The sequence below is a fragment of the Schistocerca piceifrons genome, chromosome X (assembly GCF_021461385.2).
Source record: "Schistocerca piceifrons isolate TAMUIC-IGC-003096 chromosome X, iqSchPice1.1, whole genome shotgun sequence".
In the NCBI taxonomy this organism is placed as follows: domain Eukaryota; kingdom Metazoa; phylum Arthropoda; class Insecta; order Orthoptera; family Acrididae; genus Schistocerca; species Schistocerca piceifrons.
The window spans coordinates 210455299-210474551 of record NC_060149.1 but is presented as its reverse complement, the minus strand read 5'-3'; the positions used below and the strand labels follow the sequence as shown (position 1 = coordinate 210474551).

At 38.4% G+C, this 19253-nt stretch overlaps 1 protein-coding gene across 1 annotated transcript in view; it reads right to left on the bottom strand.

The window, feature by feature from the left end:
* LOC124723106 (collagen alpha-1(XI) chain-like) overlaps positions 1-19253 on the bottom strand; it is a 543500-nt gene that overhangs the window by 100347 nt on the left and 423900 nt on the right. The window contains exons 17-19 of the mRNA XM_047248286.1: positions 10513-10764; positions 8460-8621; positions 4675-4836 (exon numbers count right to left, since the gene is read on the bottom strand). Coding sequence (XP_047104242.1) covers positions 4675-4836; positions 8460-8621; positions 10513-10764 — 576 coding nt within the window. The remainder of the gene's footprint in view (positions 1-4674; positions 4837-8459; positions 8622-10512; positions 10765-19253) is intronic.

The window sequence follows — 19253 nt, the reverse complement described above, 5'->3', positions numbered from 1 at the left end:
AGTACAAAAAGTGGAGTAGGTGCCCAACTGATTTTGCGTGGCCCTTCAGTCTTTTGCGGATGCATATTGAATTTCACGCTTACGAATGCAGACGCTAACAGACATGGTAATAGTTGGGTTACTGCGGCTGTAGTATGTGGTCCTAAAGCATGCCCCGTAGCAGGGCTGGAGACTTTAAACAGTTGAGAAATTATTGCTTATTGGACATTCAATGAATCCTGGAGCACATGAAGCAAATAGACTATGTCTCCATTCATGCTAATGATATGAATTAATTAAAGAAACTTCAGTTTGTTTGTCAGTATTGAAACTGGATTGCTCATTATTGTCAGTATTGTAACTGCATTGCTCATTATTGGTAATGAGTAGACTTCCCCAGTAGAACTTGTTTTCTAATTTGTCAAGACACAGTGACATCAGCATGTTGATGAGAAATGTTAGACAATTAAAACTCTACAATCACATTTCAAAGAACACAAAGTGATTAAGTGGTCAGTGTTATGACCTCGATAATGTTTTATAACATTATCTAGAATATTAATTAAAGTGAAAGGTACTATTCACTGATCTAGTCACAAATTCATCTTCTAAAATCAAATTCAACCACAATTTTTCCAGGTGGAGGATGGAATCGTTCAACAAGATAACATGCATTGCAATGGAGTGAGAGGTGTCTTCAGTTAGCTGAAAGAGCATGACCAAGACTTCAAATTATTTCCCTGATCTCATACTGTTGCATATTTGAGAGTAATTTGAAAATTTCTCTGAACTGAACAGAAAGAAGCAACTTAGCTCAGTGAAACTTTTTTATTTTTCAGTTTAGTCCCTCTGTACAATAATGCACCTGGTTCAGCAATGTTCCAGAGCCTTGTTCCTATCTTGAAAATTAGATTCCTCCAAACCTGAAAAATACCCCTCAAATTTGTCTGCTAATTCTTGGTTTGAAGGGAATTTCCATCCACTGAGGAAAATTTTGAGTTTGAGGAAGAGATGGAAGTCTGATGGAGCCAATCTGGTGAATAAAGTGGGGTGGCAATGAGGTTATCACCGCACTGTCCTGTAATTGCTTGACCTGTGGGAAGATAATCTGTCAGCAGAATCCCTTTCACATCCCAGAAAAGTTATGTCATGACCTTTCTAGCTGACTGCATTGTCTTGGATTTCTTTGGTGGTGGTTGTGGTGGTGGTGTTGATGGTGTTGTTGTTGGTGTTGGTTAATCAACATGTTTCCATTGCTTTGAGTGTGGTTTTTTCTTCTTTTTTTTTTTTTTTTTTTTTTGAGCATATTAGTGGCCTCAGGTTTCGTCTGTGGTCACAGACCAGCACAAAAATCTTGTTCATTGCTTTTAAAATGGGTCAAAAATTGTTCAGACATTCCCACTCTGGTGTGTTTCTGATCCTGCATTAAGAGTCTTGGCACCCATCTAGCAGATACGTTTCAAATATCCAATAACACTGTTAAAATCTGATATGCCCATTCTGATGACATCCCTATAGCTTCAGCACTTTCTTGCACTTCCAGTTAGCAGTCCTCCATGACCATTTTGTACACTTTATCAATAATTGTTGGGTAATGGCTCATCTTGGTTGACCACTAGGGTCATCATCTAAGATGTCCCAACCAAATTTAAACTCATTTATGCACTTGGCAACAGTTAAATATAAAGGAGCTGAGTCCCCAAGCGTGTTCTGGAAATTGTAATGCATTTCCTTTGCTTTCATACCATTTTTTATGAAATACTTAATAACTACTTGAATCTCAATTTTTCCATCTTCACAAATCACTACACAGGAACAACAAGAGAGGGATGTCTGTGCCACAAATCCCTACCCAGAGCATTGCTGCATCATACGGTTATTCATAATGGATGACCTACTGCTATTATGCGGGAACCTTGTTGCACTAGCACTGACGTCTGGTGGTGATACCGTGAACTTTTCAGGCTACTCTCATATATTTAGAGTGAATGGCAGTTGTCAAGTAATCTGTGGAATCCTGCTTCCCACAACTTTTAACATCTGTAGGAGGCACTACAGATAGAATGACTTAGGACACTCATGAAAGTATGTCAGGAACTGACTGAGTCACTTCCAGTTCATCTACTTGCAGTATGAGATGCAGCAGTAATTTTGGATAATAGCGTGTGGTAATAAGAGTGAGAAGTCTTTTGTGTTTGTGAAATGGACTTGATGCTTGTATGCAACTGTGATACCAGCAAACTTTTCAATGATGCTCCAAGAAATAAATCTGGATCACAGTGAAGACAGTTGAGCTGTTCATGTTCAGAAGCACTGAAGTAGCGGTAGAGATGTGCATTTTTGGTTTGGAGAGTGGAACTGTGGAGAACATACTAATGACAGGGTTGATACTCACTATCAAAATATTTGCAGGCTGAATCATAACCAAAGTAGAAGCCACTTAGTTGTAACCTAAGTTGAGAATCAAAGAGCAAAGTCCATAGCATACATAAAGGAGAGCTGGGTTGAATACGGGTATCTGAATGCTGCTTACTGATGGCTTCAAATACACACTTCTGTGAGTGTTTCAGTGCTGGGGCAGCCTCTTATTATTCCTGATGCGTCACAGGCCCTGCCTATTATGTTTGCCTTGCATGCCCTGTGTGAAAGCAACTGAAAGTATTGACATGTAGGTTAATAGCATCTGTGCTACCTCATCCAAATGAATATTGCCATTACAGGGTGTTCAGCAATTATTTTTGGTATATTTTTCAATGAATAATCAAAATACATTGTCATAACATATTTCACTAAATATGAGGTAGAAGAGAAGTTGCACATAGCAACCATACTAATGCCTTCTTCTGTAATGTGGATGTTAGTGACATTTTTCAGTAAAGGCAGATTTATAAATATTTTCATAAGAAAACATATGCAATAGATAGCTTTTGTCACAATCAGTCTCCAGCAAAGAACAATGTATATATGTTGTACATTATTATCAGCTTTCACTTCACTCCAATAAATATTTTTAATTAAATGAGTGAGTTAATTGACAGTAGTACACCTTGAATGACTAGAGACTGGACGTTCATATTCACAGCACAAGAACATTAGTGTGTTCTGCATTTCAGTTGTCCCGATAACTTGTTCCATGCATGATGGCACTGACGCAAATAAGGCACAAATGGAATCCTATGGTATAGCCATCCATGCTGTATTCATCTGGTTCCAAAGTTCACCTGTGATGGTGGATGTTGGGTCACAACAATGTACACATCATTGCACAACATCCCACACATTTTCGATTGGCGACAAGTCTGGTGATCTGGTAGGTTAAGGGAAAAGGCTGACACCAAGAATACATGTGTTCATGCAGCAACAAGTGGTCGTGCACTGTCTTGCTGAAAGATGGCATCTGCGGTGTCGTGCAGAAAGAGTATGGCTACGGATCACTGGATTTCATTCACACAGGTCACACTGATCACAGTACTCTGGACATGCACAAACTGCAATTTGTAGTTGTACCCAATAGCAGCACACACCATAAGGCCTTGAGGTGGTGCTGTATGTCTTGTGTGAATGCAGTCAATGTGATGCTGCTCCTTCTATCTGTGGCGAACCCATAATTTTCAAACAAATGGAGCTTGGATTTGCCTGAAAACACTATCTGACACCATTCCTGTCCCCAGTGATATCGTTCCATGCACCACTGCTGTCTAGCATGTTTCTGCACATTCGCCAACGGAAGGCAGAGAAGTGGATGACGCACATGTAACCCATGCCGTAATACACTGCAACAGACTATTGCCCCTGATAGTGTACAGTGTGTTCCACTGTTGTGGTAGAGCCAAGGAGGATGGAAATCTGTCCTGCAATACCATTCGGATGAGGTGTCAATCTTCTCAGGGGGTGGTGTTGATGGTGTGACCTGATCCATCTTGTTTGTTCTATGGCCTTCTGTGAACCATTCTGCACATACCTGTTGCACTGCCAAAATGCTTTGTCCCACATGAACAGCAATATCCCAGATGGAATCATCATATTCTCTCATGCCAATAATGTGCCCTCTTTCAGACTCACCTATTTGACAGCACATTCCACACATATGTCTGGAAGGCATCCTGCACAGCTGTTCAAGTCACATTGATCCATGACCTTTGGTTTATAGTGACAATGAGAATATCTCTAGTCATTCAAGTTGTTCTCTTTTTCCTGAACATGTGTGTATTACTAGATGATAAAGTGTAAAATGATGCAGCATGCTAATGTGTTCCTTTATTTTTTCTCTTGAGATTTTATAAAGTTGTAGATCTGTCAGATTAATACTATTAACAAAATGCTGTTCTAGAATAATGACAAAATGGATGATATTCAAAAATTTCTTATTGTAGGTATAAAATGAATAGTCAAAGAACTGTGGGACAAAAATGTAAAAAAAAAAACCACTGAAATTAAAACGTAAAATGGATGGAAATGAACTTAGTTTCAGTCTAGCAATGACTGGAATATTCAACATAAAAACTGATGAGCAATCACAAATGTGAAAAAAATGAATGCCACAAGCATTTACCTATGCATCTGATAGCAATATATTAAAAAACAGTGATGCAAAGTGGGAAGAGAGAACTAATAACTCTTGATGCAGGCTAAGTGTTCTGTATTATGGCATTCTAAGTGGCAGAATGAATGCTGCCCGATAATCACAGTACTTACAGATTCTCCTCGGGCTCCTTTGAATCCCTTCTCTCCTGGTGGTCCTGTTTCACCTTTGTCACCATCTTCCCCAGGAGGACCCATTGGTCCTGGAGGTCCTGGCAGCCCACGCTGCCCAGGCAGTCCATCCCTGCCTGTAGGGCCAGGCCCCCCTGGTTCCCCCTAAAAATTTAAAAATCACATTTTAGATAGTTCTGTAATTTAGATCCCAAATAATCTCAGTAATTTTGGCCTGTACATCTTCAGTGCAGTAGAGTGATCAATAAAAATAACTGTTGTAAACTGAGTTTTCTCTCTGATGATTCATGACTATAATAGCCAAAGAATTATAATATGCAGCCTTGTGTGTTGTACATTTACATGTTTTGTGACAAGATTCTTATTACTCTTAATGAAAATACGTTAAAAATTTTTTGACTTATTCCACAGTCATGAGGACCATTTTACTTGGGATCTGTGGAAGGTATATTAGCATATATTTTCTTCTTGGTAAATATTTATTGTGTATTCTTGTTTTCTGGCATGTTCTACATCCTTGAGGATCTCCTTGCTATGGACTTATGGAGTGAAAAATACATCTAATCTAATCTAAAAGCAATGCTCCATGTCATCAAGCCAGATTTAAATCACTTTTCTGCCACTTAATTGATAATTTCTTGGAGAGTGCTTTCTTGAAAGTCACAGTAAATGTTGTTATTCATTCACTTAACTTAAATAACAACAGTAATTTCCATGAGTCAGAAAATATCCCAGTTAAATTCCTCAATTGATCCTCAGAATACACATATAAATTCAGCTTCTGATAGTTGCCATCAGCAACTACTTTCGGTGGTAGATACATCTTTTCCTGTCATATTTATGTTTTGATGCATAGAGTATTTGGTGAATACAATAATAAATTCTGCTCCCAGCTTCATCACAAGGTGCAGGAACAAGTAAAATCTTTCATTTATTGATGAAGTTCAGTGAATAAAAATGGAAGCTGTATGGAGGTTATGTCTATGTAAGTACGTAAGGGCAAAACATACTCCTTGATTAGTTAGTTAGCTTCATGTTCCAGGGATCATTTTGAAGATAAATCATAATGATATTAAATGAGTCATTTTAAATTCACATCACAAATTAATTTATAAGTATGACTACATGCTGAACATTTATAAGTGCCTTTTTTATTTTTGTTTTTTAAATGCCTTGGTTATATTTTAACTTACTACCTAGCTGGAACCCAAAGAATTTTACACAGTGTCCCAATTAGTATATGACCATGAAAGTACTTCAGGTACTAACAAATCATTTACACTTGTTTGAAATCACATAACATGAGCCTTTGCAAGATTAAGACTTAAGCTATTTGCTCTGAACGAGTTATAGGCCTGTTCATATATCAGCTGAGTTGTGCCTGGTAAGGTTGATTTTGGATTCTTGATTACTGTGCTTGTCTCATCAGCAAGTATTATAGTCTTTGAACACTCTTTTAAGTCATTAAAAGATCATTATGTAGGTTGAGATCAAAAGTGGTCCCATATTATGTATTTGCAGAACCTTACATATCATGTTCATTTCTATTCTAAGATTACTTTTATGTCCATGGCACAACCTATCAGTATGACCCCTTTGCTTTCTGTCATGAAAGCATGCAAAAGAGATGCTTTTAATGCCATAACACTTTAGTTTTCCAGTTTGAATTTTGTGATCCACATAATCAAAGGCTTTGGCAATGTTACAAAATATACCAATGGCATAATTTTTCTAGTTTTGCTCTGTAAGGACTTTATTTGTGAGATCTTCTACTGATTCCACAAAGGAGAATTATTAATGAAAGATGAACTGAGAATACATCAACAAGTTTTAATCAGATAGAAAAAGTCAGTTCTCCATCCCAGGTCACTTTTTCATAAAGTTTTGAAAAGAGTGGAAGGAGTGACATGGGCCTGAAACAGAAAGTCATTTGCATATCTCCAATTTTGTAGATGGATGTTGTTGAAGAATATTTACGCTTCCAGAATGAGATTTTCACTCTGCAGCAGAGTGTGTGCTGATATGAAACCTCCTGGCAGATTAAAACTGTGTGCTGGACCGAGACTCAAACTCAGGACCTTTGCCTTTCACGAGCAAGTGCTCTACCAACTGAGCTACCCAAGCAAGACTCATGACCCACCCTCACAGCTTCAATTCTGCCAGTACCTCATCTCCTACCTTCCAAATGTCACAGAAGCTCTTTCATATTTAAGTTTGCTAGCTAATGTGCCCTAAGTCATTGATTGCACAGATAGCATAGTCCTGTGAAATTAGTATAAGATTACAATATTCTGCTACACATGTCATCATAGCCAGCAAAGTCTGCCCCGATAGCTGAGTGGCCATCGTAATGTATTGGCGTCCTACGGACCCGGGTTCAATTCCCGGCTGACTTGGGGATTTTCTCCACTCAGGGACTGGGTGTTGTGCTGTCTTCATTATCATTTCATCCCCATCCGGTGTGTAGGTCACCCAATATGGCGTCAAATGCAATAAGACCTGCACCAAGGTGGCTGGACCTGCCCTGCAAGGGACCTCCCAGCCAATGATGCCAAACACTCATTTCCATTTCCATAGCCAGCAAAATCATTAATTTTTAATCATCTGATGAAATTTTAACCTCCTTATGATTTGTATTTTTATGTTTCAAGCACTGTGTGAACAATTCACTCTAATACATCTCCGTGTCTATTAGTGGGTGCAATAATTGCTGACGTGGTGAAGAAGTAATCACTGAATTTGGTGGCCAGTGATTTGAATGTCTCACTATTTGTGCCAGAGCTATTTATAATTGTTAACATCTTTTATAAGCAATTTCTACTATCAGCTGATGGAATTCTGGGTTTAGAAAGCTATGTTAGTATCATAGTAAATAACTCCTCAGTAAGACAAATGGTTCAAATGGCTCTGAGCACTATGGGACTTAACTTCTGAGGTCATCAGTCCCCTAGAACTTAGAACTACTTAAACCTAACTAACCTAAGGACATCACACACATCCATGCCTGAGGCAGGATCTGAATCTGTGACCGTAGCGGTCTCGCGGTTCCAGACTGTAGTGCCTAGAACTGCTCGGCCACTCAGGCCGGCCCTCAGTAAGATAAGACCTCATTCTTTAGTACACTAGTTTCCTGTGCCAAGTAACCAAGTCATTACAATTAACTTACGTGACATACTCATTGATAAATAAGCAGGATATGGAGAAGCTGTTAATCAGTTTTGAATCAGTTCCTCTATATTATCTTGAATTTTTACACCCCTTTTAAAAGCTATAGAGTAAAGAAAATTCCCTTTATTAATTTAAGTTGGAATGTCACACGATGTGTGAATGATAGATACCATTATCAATGTTCACAAAAGCTAAATTATCCCAAAATCAGTTATATTATAGAAGAAGCTAAAGCAAGATATTAAAAAGAAGGAGCCACGCCAGGTAGCTGCACGGTCTAAGTCATCTTGCAATGTTTTGCGTAGCTCCCGCCACCGGAGGTTCGAGTCCTCCCTCAGGCATGGGTGTGTGTGTTGTCCTTAGCGTGAATTAATTTAAGTTAGAAAAAATAGTGTGTAAGCCTAGGGGCCAATGGCCCCCAGCAGTTTGGTCCCACAGAATTTACCACAAATTTCCAAATTTTTAAAAAGAAGGATGAAAAAAACACTAAGATAATCTATAAATGACTTAGCCAAATGTGATTTGCTTAGACTCAATGTTACACATACTCTATATGTAATTTAGCCAAATTCAAATTAAGTAGATTGAATGTAACTTACTCTGTCTCCTTTGGCTCCTGTTGCTCCTGGTGGACCCTGTGGGCCTTTTCTTCCTTCTGGACCAGGTGGTCCCTCCTTACCAGGTTCACCTTGTTGACCTTTGTCTCCTGCGGGACCTGGGGGACCAATTGGCCCAGTGTCACCTTTAAGGCCAGGCATACCCTGTATTTTGAAAGTAGTATTAATACTAAATTTGTAAACTGTAAGATATTTCATATTGTGAAAAATATCAATAGTAAACTTATTCAGTAATATGTTATGTAATATTGTATATTGCCCACATGGGTGAATGGGGTATGTACATGGATCAAGGAAGAAATAAAGGATATTCTAATACTTTTTATTACAAATTTATTTGCAAATATGACCATAAAAAGTATTACAATAGTAACTCAGTTGTTGAGGATTTATTTCCCCTACATACACCACTGGCCATTAAAATTGCTACACCATGAAGATGATGTGCTACAGGTGTGAAATTTAACTGGCAGGAAGGAGATGCTGTGATATGCAAATGATTAGCTTTTCAGAGCATTCACACAAGGTTGGTGCCGGTGGCGACACCTACAACATGCTGACATGAGGGAAGTTTCCAACCGATTTCTCATACACAAACAGCAGTTGATTGGCGTTACCTGGTGAAACTTTGTTGTGATGCCTTGTGTAAGGAGGAGAAATGTGTAACATCACGTTTCTGACTTTGATAAAGGTCAGATTGTAGCCTATCGTGATTGTGGTTTATCGTATCGCGACATTGCTCCTCGTGTTGGTCATGATCCAATGACTGTTAGCAGAATATGGAATCGGTGGGTTCAGGAGGGTAATACGGAACGTTGTGCTGGATCCCAATGGCCTCATATCACTAGCAGTCAAGATGACAGTCATCTTATCGGCATGGCTGTAATGGATCGTGCAGCCACGTCTCGATCCCTGAGTCAGCAGATGGGGACGTTTGCAAGACAACAACCATCTGCACGAATGGTTCGATGACGATTGCAGCAGCATGGACTGTCAGCTCGGAGACCATGGCTGCTGTTACCCTTGACGCTGCATCACAGACAGGAGCACCTGTGATGGTATACTCAACGGAAAACGCCATTTTTTTTGGATGAATCCAGATTCTGTTTACATCATCATGATGGTCACATCCGTGTTTGGTGACATCATGGTGAATGCACATTGGAAGCGTATATTCGTCATCGCCATACTGGCATATCACCCAGCGTGATGGTATGGGGTGCAATTGGTTACACGTCTCGGTCACCTCTTGTTCGCATTGACAACACTTTGAACAGTGGATGTTACATTTCAGATGTGCTACGACCCATGCTCTACCCTTCATTTGATCCCTGCTAATCCCTACATTTCAGCAGGATACGGCACGACTGCATGTTGCAGGTCCTGTATGGGCCTTTCTGGATACAGAAAATGTTCGACTGCTGCCCTAGCCAGCACATTCTCCAGATCTCTCACCAATTGAAAATGTCTGGTCAATGGTGGTGAGCAACTGGCTCATCACAATACGCCAGTCACTACTCTTGATGAACTGTTGTATCATGTTGAAGCTGCACGGGCAGCTGTACCTGTACACGCCACCTAAGCTCTGCTTGACTGAATGTCCAGGCGTATCAAGGCCGTTATTATGGACAGAGGTGGTTGTTCTGGGTACTGATTTCTCAGGATCTATGCACCCAAATTGTGTGAAAATGTAATCACATGTCAGTTCTAGTATAATATATTTGTCCAATAATACCCATTTATCATCTGCATTTCTTCTTGGTGTAGCAATTTTAATGGCCAGTAGTGTATAATGTCAAGCTTTCTTAAAAACAGTGGTGACTTATTTGTCAGCAGTTTTTCTTGTACCTTTCTCTCTGAGTGATGCCTTTGCTCTTATGATGGTAGTTATAGTAAGTGCAGATGTTGACCAACAGGTTACTGAACAGTTAGTCACACTGTTGATGCCTTCCATACTTACTAATAAGTATTGGAATCTCCAATGTATTTCATCTCAGTAAGAAGAAAAAATAGTAAATGATTGTTTCATACTTACCGGTAACCCAGGAAGTCCTCTTTCGCCAGGGAACCCTGGCAGTCCTGGGCCACCTGGAGGACCAGGCTTTCCCTGTGGACCAGGAGGACCAGATGGTCCTTCCTTTCCTGCTTCTCCAGGATGTCCTGGCTCACCTGGCAATCCAGGGTGCCCGGGGTTTCCAGGCTCACCCATAGGTCCAGGCTCTCCCATTGGGCCTGGTGGTCCAACTACGCCAGGTGCACCTGCTGGCCCTGGTGGTCCAGGCTCGCCCTGTAATAATGAATTCTTATTGTAGTGCATATTCACATTACATTCTACAGTCAAAAGTGCTTCCTCAGACAGCAATTACATACAATAGTGCTTGCGTTACCTGCTTTACAATAATGTAGGAAGATTTCCTGAATACCAGGAACTTATGTAGTACTTTTAATAGCCTAGCCATGCAATGCAGTCTGTATAAATGGTTTATTTTGTTACACAGAAATGAGTGTTATGTTAATAATGGAAGATATTCATTGTACATTCAGTGTCTATTAAATGAAGTTACAAAAATGGAATGCTTACTGTTGGTGGTACCAGCAACTGAGTTGTTGCCAGTGCTATTTCTCGCAAATTCAAGAATGTTTAAAATCTTTGTTATATATGCAAATTACAAATTGCTAAGGTGGAAACAGTTGGTGGGAAGGCAACAGACACACACACATTTAGAATCACAATTGAATATAAATTTTTTAAAGAAAAAGTAATTCACTGCAGAATAGGAAAGTATGGGAAACAGGAAATTTAAAGCTAAACAAAAGTGTACCACATTCAACAGTATTACTGCCAACAACAAAGGAAGAAGTCTACAAAGTAGTTAGCAAAGTGAAAAATAAAAATTCAGCTTGTTTAGGTGTAGTTCCAATTTTCTAATTAAAGACTGTATAGAGAGCCTGTTATCACCTTAGTTAATATTATAAACCAGTCTTTCAAGCAGGGTTACTTTCCTGACTACTTAAAATATGCTAAAGTACTGCCTTCAAAAAAGGAGACACAGGAAATGTAGAAAATTATAGGTCACTCTCACTGCTCTCGTGCTTTGCAAAAATAAACCACTCCATCTTCAGGCCACAAGTGGCCCATCGGGACCATCCGACCGTCGCGTGTCATCCTCAGTGGAGGATGCGGATAGGAGTTAGGAGTGGCGTGGGATCAGCACACCACTCCCCCGGTCGTTATGATGGTATTCTTGACCGAAGTCGCTACTATTCAGTCGAGTAGCTCCTCAGTTGGTATCACGAGGTGGAGTGCACCCCAAAAAATGGCAACAGGGCATGGCAGCCTGGATGGTAACCCATCCAAGCACCGACCACGCCCGACACCGTTTAACTTCGGTGATCTCACAGGAACTGGTGTATCCACTGTGGCAAGGCCGTTTTGCAAAAATAATAGAAACTATTGTGAAAGAGCTACTTAAATAAGCACAACCTCCTAGCCAAGGACCAGTTTGGATTCTGAACAGGGAAAGGCACAGAAGCAGCAACAGCATATCTCACTAAATATATCCTAGAAGCACTCAATAAAGGAAACTATACAACAGGTGTATTTCTCGATCTAACCAAAGTGTTTGACACAGTGGATCACAAAACACTGTTGGTTAAGCTAGATGAACTGGGAATAAGGGGGATTGTAAAAAAATGGTTCCAATCGTATCTAGAAAATAGAATACAGATGACTGGAATAACACATTTATCATGTAACTCCAACTGTATTGAAAAAACATATTTCTTTTATTTATTTATTTTATTTATTTATTTATTGTTCCGTGGGACCACATTAAGGAGAAGTCTCCATGGTCATGGAACGAGTCAATACATGAAATTATAACATGATTGTAGAAACAGATAAAATGAAATATAAGAAACATATTCAGTTGTAGATTGTAGAAACAGATAAAATGAAATATAAGAAACATATTCAGGCGACACGTCGTTAGTTTAAATAAAGAAAATCAAGAATGTAACACTGGAATTTGCTTAATTTTTTAGCTCTTCCAGGAGCTCCTCGACAGAATAGAAGGAGTGAGCCATGAGGAAACTATTCAGTTTAGACTTAAAAGTGTTTGGGCTACTGCTAAGATTTTTGAGTTCTTGTGGCAGCTTATTGAAAATGGATGCAGCAGAATACTGCACTCCTTTCTGCACAAGAGTCAAGGAAGTGCATTCCACTTGCAGATTTGATTTCTGCCTAGTATTAACTGAGTGAAAGCTGCTAACTCTTGGGAATAAGCTAATATTGCAACAAACGACATTAAAGAAAATATATACTGTGAGGGCAATGTCAAAATTCCCAGACTATTGAATAGGGGTCGACAAGAGGTTTTTGGACTTGCACCACACATAGCTCGAACAGCCCGTTTTTGAGCCAAAAATACCCTTTTTGAATCAGAAGAATTACCCCAAAAAATAATACCATATGACATAAGCGTATGAAAATACGCGAAGTAGACTACTTTTCATGTTGAAATGTCATTTATTTCAGATACTGTTCTAATGGTAAATAAAGCGGCATTTAATTTCTGAACAAGATCCTGAACATGGGCTTTCCACAACAGCTTTCTATCTATCCATACGCCTAGGAACTTGAACTGTTCCGTCTTGCTTATAACATGCCCATTCTGTCTGATTAAAATATCAGTTCTTGTTGAATTGTGAGTTAGAAACTGTAAAAACTGAGTCTTACTGTGATTTAGCATCAAATTATTTTCCACAAGCCACGAACTTATTTCATGAACTACATTATTTGATAATGTTTCAATATTACACACAAGATCCTTCACTACCAAGCTGGTGTCATCAGCAAACAGAAATATTTTTGAATCACCTGTAATACTAGAAGGCATATCATTTATATAAATAAGAAACAGCAGTGGCCCCAGCACCGATCCTTGTGGAATGCCCCATTTAACAGTGCCCCATTGGGACTGAACATCATTACCACTCTAGATATTGCGGAGAATTACCTTCTGCTTTCTGTTCTTAAAGTAAGAGGCGAACCAATTGTAAGCTACTCCCCTTACTCCATAATGTTCCAACTTCTGCAGTAATATTTTGTGGTCAACACAGTCAAAAGCCTTCGTTTAATCAAAGAAAACACCTAATGTTCACAACCTTTTATTTAATCTGTCCAAAACCTCACAGAGAAAAGAGACTATAGCATTTTCAGTTGTTAAGCCTTTTCTAAAACCAAACTGTACATTTGACAGCAAATTATGTGAATTTAAATACTGCAGTAACCTTGTATATACAACCCTCTCGATAACTTTAGCAAACACCGATGGCATAGAAATAGGTCTATAATTATCAACATTATCCCTGTCTCCCTTTTTATAAAGTGGCTTCACTACCGAGTACTTTAATCGGTCAGGAAACCGACCACTCCTAAAGGAAAAGTTACAGATATGGCTAAGTACTGGGCTAACATACATGGAACAATACTTCAGTATTCTGCTAGATACCCTGTCATATCCATGAGAGTTCTTGGTCTTTAGTGATTTAATTATTAACTCAATCTCCCTCTTGTCAGTATCATGGAGGAGCATTTCAGGTAACAGTCTTGGAACACTTTTTTCTACGAGCGCTATATGATTCCCTATTGGGACTAAGTTTCTATTTAGTTCACCTGCTATATTCAGAAAGTGATTATTAAATACTGTACATATATGCGACTTATCAGTAACACAGACATTCTCACTACGCACTGATTCTATATCCTCGACCTGTCTCTGCAGACCAGCCACTTCCTTTACGACTGACCATACGGTTTTAATTTTATCCTGAGACTTAGCTATTCTATTTGCATACCACATACTTTTTGCCTTCCTAATAACTTTTTTAGGCACCTTACAATACTGTTTGTAATGGGCTACTGCATTTAGATTGTGACTGTTTCTAACGTTTTGATATAATTGCCACTTTGTTCTACAAGATATTCTTATACCTTTAGTCAGCCACCCAGGCTGCCTGTTTGTGCTAGTACCCTGTTTTGAACGTTCTAATGGAAAGCAACTTTCAAAGAGCACGAGAAAAGTCTTGAGCAAAGCATTATATTTATCGTCTACTGTATCAGCACTATAAACATCTTGCCACTCTTCTTCCTTGATAAGGTTTACAAAAGTCTCTACAGCAACTGGATCAGCTTTCCTAAAAAGTTGGTAACTATATTTAACATGTGTTACAGCACAAAAATCTTTTAGGCTTAAAATTTGTGCATCATGATCTGAAAGGCCATTCACCATTTTGCTAACAGAATGCCCTTCTACTAATGACGAATGAACAAAAATATTGTCTATGGTTGTTCTACTGTTCCCTTGCACTCTCGTTGGAAAGAATATGGTTTGCATAAGATTATATGAATTATGGAGGTCTACCAGCATCCTTTTCCTTGCACAATTACTTATACAATTTATATTGAAGTCACCACATATAACTGACCCCAAACATATAAATATAGGCGTACCACAGGGTAGTGTCCGAGGTCCAGTACTATTTCTAATTTATATTAATGATTTTCCACAAAGTATAAGGCATGGGCATACAATATTGTTTGCAGATGACCCTAATGTGCCAATCAGTGACACATCACATGTAGATCTAAGATAGAAAGCTGAAGAAACACTAAAAAGTGTATATGAGTGGGCAGTTAACAACAAAGTCATGCTTAATATTAAGAAAACAAGTGCTATGAACTTTTACATAAATAAAAAACCATATTATAATAACCTGAAGTTAGGTAATGAAACCATATGATGGGTGGAAAGCACAAAATTTCTTGGCATGCAAGTTGTTAGACAGTTGAAGTGGGAAGACCATGTAAAAATACTTCGGAACAGAATCTCTACAGCATTCTATGCCCTCAGAGTTCTTACTTCAGCATTTGATATTTCATGTATTAGATCAGTATACTTTGCATATATCCATTCTGTTATTAGTTATGGGATAATATTCTGGGGAGTGAACAGGTAAAATATCAAAGCTATATTGAAATTGCAGAAAAGAGCAGTACATATAATGACCAAGAGTGGCAGCATGGCTTACTGCCTTGAACTTTTTAAAATGCTGGAAATCTTAACTGTCCCATGTGAATATATTTATCAGAATGTTATGTACATTAAAAAAAATATTGGACACTATGTTAATAATCGTTCTGTACATGGTTACAAAACTAGGAACTGCAATAATTTGCATCTGGATAGAAAAAATAAAGTTAAAACACAACAGAGTCTACTGTACAATGCCATCAAATTATATAATAAATTACCACAAAACATAAAAGACATAGAGACAATCTCCTCCTTCAAAGAAAAACTATAAACGTTTTTACAAAATAAAAGTTACTATACAGTAATGGATTACTTGAATTAAAAAAGGCTACTTAAAATCTGAAAGTTCTGTGTTAAACTATAAGGAGAAATAATAATTATGTAAGACTGAAAAATGTAAATTAGATTATAAGAAAATTTCACTGTCAGCTATTGTGTAAGAAACAAATAAGGAAATTTCACTGTTAACTACTGTGTCAGAAACAAATTTAAACTGTTAAATTGTCTATTATTCAATGATAAAAGCCATACAATGTAAATTGTTTCAGAGATTAATAAGGAAATCAAATCAAATCAAGTCAAACCAAGAGGAAGGAAATCTTGTTCCAAATCCTGGATCAGTAGACACACAATATGAAGCATACATAATGTCTACAGCAAAAGGTTAGATTAAAAATACTTTCTGACTGGAATGTATGTCTTCAGTCAGCCACTGTGCATATAAAAAGAGATGGACTGAATCTCTGACTCTTACCACTCACAACTCTCCAGTGCAGTTTAAGAGACCTTAAAAGTAGCTAGAAGATAATCATGTCAACAAATTACAAGAATGTTTGTAAATTGGGAAATTGTATTACAATATTCTGAGTGGGCATTCAGAGTCTTTTGACACAATTTAGCAGATTGATCTTGGAGAGACTGAAGTTTTCTATCATGCCTCTCCCTATGTAGGGCCTCTGAAGCCGTTTTTCCAAAAACTGCTTTGGTTTCAACTATGCCTTCATCTTATTACCCTTTAATTCACTACCTGTCCTGTCACCCGCACTCATAACTTGCACTTACTGTACAAATGGTAATACATCAGTGGTAATATACAGTACATCTCAGTACAGTGTGATAGATAGGAACCTAGCTATTATCTGCTCAGAATAAGACAGTCAGAACAGAGTTGACATATACAGAAATTATAAATAAAATGAAATGAGACACAAAGTAACTTTTCAGAACTTTAAAAGCGTTCAGTCATCAAAATGTTTAACAAAATGTTTCCCCACAAGCACCCTACCCCTCACTCCCACAGCTCTTAATTAGCTTTCCTTAGGGTCTTGGTAAGACCATTTTCATTTTAAGATAGACACTATACTGTTCAATTAAATTACACAAAATTCAAAATGATGCATATAGTACAGAAAGAAATCCTCACTTTTCGTGGTGCATCAGAGATTTGCACATGGTATGTTGGTGGACTGAGGCATATGCCCATTTGCAATGTATTGACAAACCTGCATTTTTATCAAGGCTGTATACTGTGGTATGGAGGGCTGGATAGTAATGAGTGAGATGGTCAAGACTACTGTATTCATCATTTTTTTCAAAGATCATTTTACTTTTACTTCTTTGATTATAAATAATAATAAAGGGTTATACTAATAAACTCAATTTTTCATATAAAATTAGTAATTCTCTAGAAATTAAATCTGGCAACAAGTATATAAAATAAGCTCTTACATGTGCCAGTGATGGTTCACCTCTCAAAGAGACAGTTGTAGCTGTAGGGGGGTGTTCACCTGTGCTCACAATACTTCTATTTGGATAAGCAACATCTTTATAAGATTTTTTGCTTTTCATAGAAGGCAGCAGTGTCAAAAAAAATGAAAGAATAATAAATAAATCAATCAAAAATAAAAATAAATTGTAGCCCTAGCTTGCTTTTCATTTTCTTTCCTTTACTTCATTCTCCTTTTTTGATGATATGCATCAGACAGCTTATTTGGTATCTTGCAGATACACATTTCCATTAGTTGGATTGCCAAGACAGTAAAAATAAGCTTAAGTTCACAAAAGAGTGAACTAGCAGACACATAATAAAGTGTTAGCATGGAACAAGACCACTCTAGGAGAACAACTGAACACCGCATGCTGGAAGGAAATGTTTCTACGACATTGTTTGGATGTCATTGTCTGCTATGCAGTGGCAAAGCTTAGGAGGAAGGTGCATCAGCTGGTTAAGGTGCATGACTCTGTGTCCATAAACAGTTTATTTCTGATCACTGAGAATTGGCAAAGCAGTTCATATGTTGCTGTGAAGAGCAATTGGAATATATTAGTCAAAATGCTCTGAATTTAATAATATTCAGTTAGAACAATTTTACTCACATCATAAATATTACAACCCCTTTTCACAGCTGAAAGATAGCATCCACACATACATGCAGTGGACCTGGATTCAATTGCTGGTGACAGCATCAATTGAAACTGATGTGCCTGTCACTGAAATGGTGTCAGATGAAAAAGTTTGCACCAAGCTGTGAGCCACATGAGATTCATTTATCTATAAACATTATAATAAATATCTTGTTATTTTACATACAGGGCAGATCACAATAAACAGCAAAATATGAAACATTTTCTTTAAATTCCCATCTAATTAGACTTCAGTTTCACCCATGGCCTGACTTACCTTGCACAACATTGGGGAAAGTGTATATGCATGATGGGGCAGTGGACATTTTTCAGCTGAGATAAAATGACATCTAATGTGCCAATGTGGGCCAAGATGGATAGTCAAGTACAACCTGTACCGTGGCCACCAAGGTCACCTGACCTTAATCTTCTGGATTTTTCTGTCTGAGGTCATCTCAGAAGTGAAGTGTACAGCACTTCCATTAATAAAGTTGAAGAGCTGGAGTGGTAAACTGTACAGTCTTGCCGTGATTTACGAGATGATCTGGGGGTGTTTGAAAGGTTTCATAATTCACTACTAAGATGATTGCAGTATTACCTCCAAATGTGAGGATGTCTTGTGAAACACTTCCTATAACAGGTAAAACTGTACAGTAAATTGCATTGAGAAATGTTTTCCGGAATGAGGTTTTCACTCTGCAGTGGAGTATGTGCTTATATGAAACTTCCTGGCAGATTAAAACTGTGTGCCAGACCAAGACTTGAACTTGGGACCCTTGCCTTTCGCGGGCAAGTGCTCTACCAACTGAGCTACCCAAGCATGACTCACGCCTCGTCCTCACATCTTTACTTCCGCCAGTACCTCGTATCCTACTTTCCAAACTTCACAGAAGCTCTCCTGTGAATCTTGCAGAACTAGCACTCCTGGAAGAAAGGATATTGTGGAGACATGGCTTAGCCACAGCCTTGGGGATGTTTCCAGAATGAGATTTTCACTCTGCAGTGGAGTATGCGCTGATATGAAACTTCCTGGCAGATTAAAACTGTGTGCCAGACTGAGACTTGAACTTGGGACCTTTGCCTTTTGCAGACAAGTGCTCAACCAAGTGAGCTACCCAAACATGACTCACACCCTGTCCTCACAGCTTTACTTCTGCCAGTACCTCGTCTCCTACTTTCCAAACTTCACAGAAGCTCTCCTGTGAACCTTGCAGAACTAGCACTCCTGGAAGAAAGGATATTGTGGAGACATTGCTTAGCCACAGTGTTGGGGATA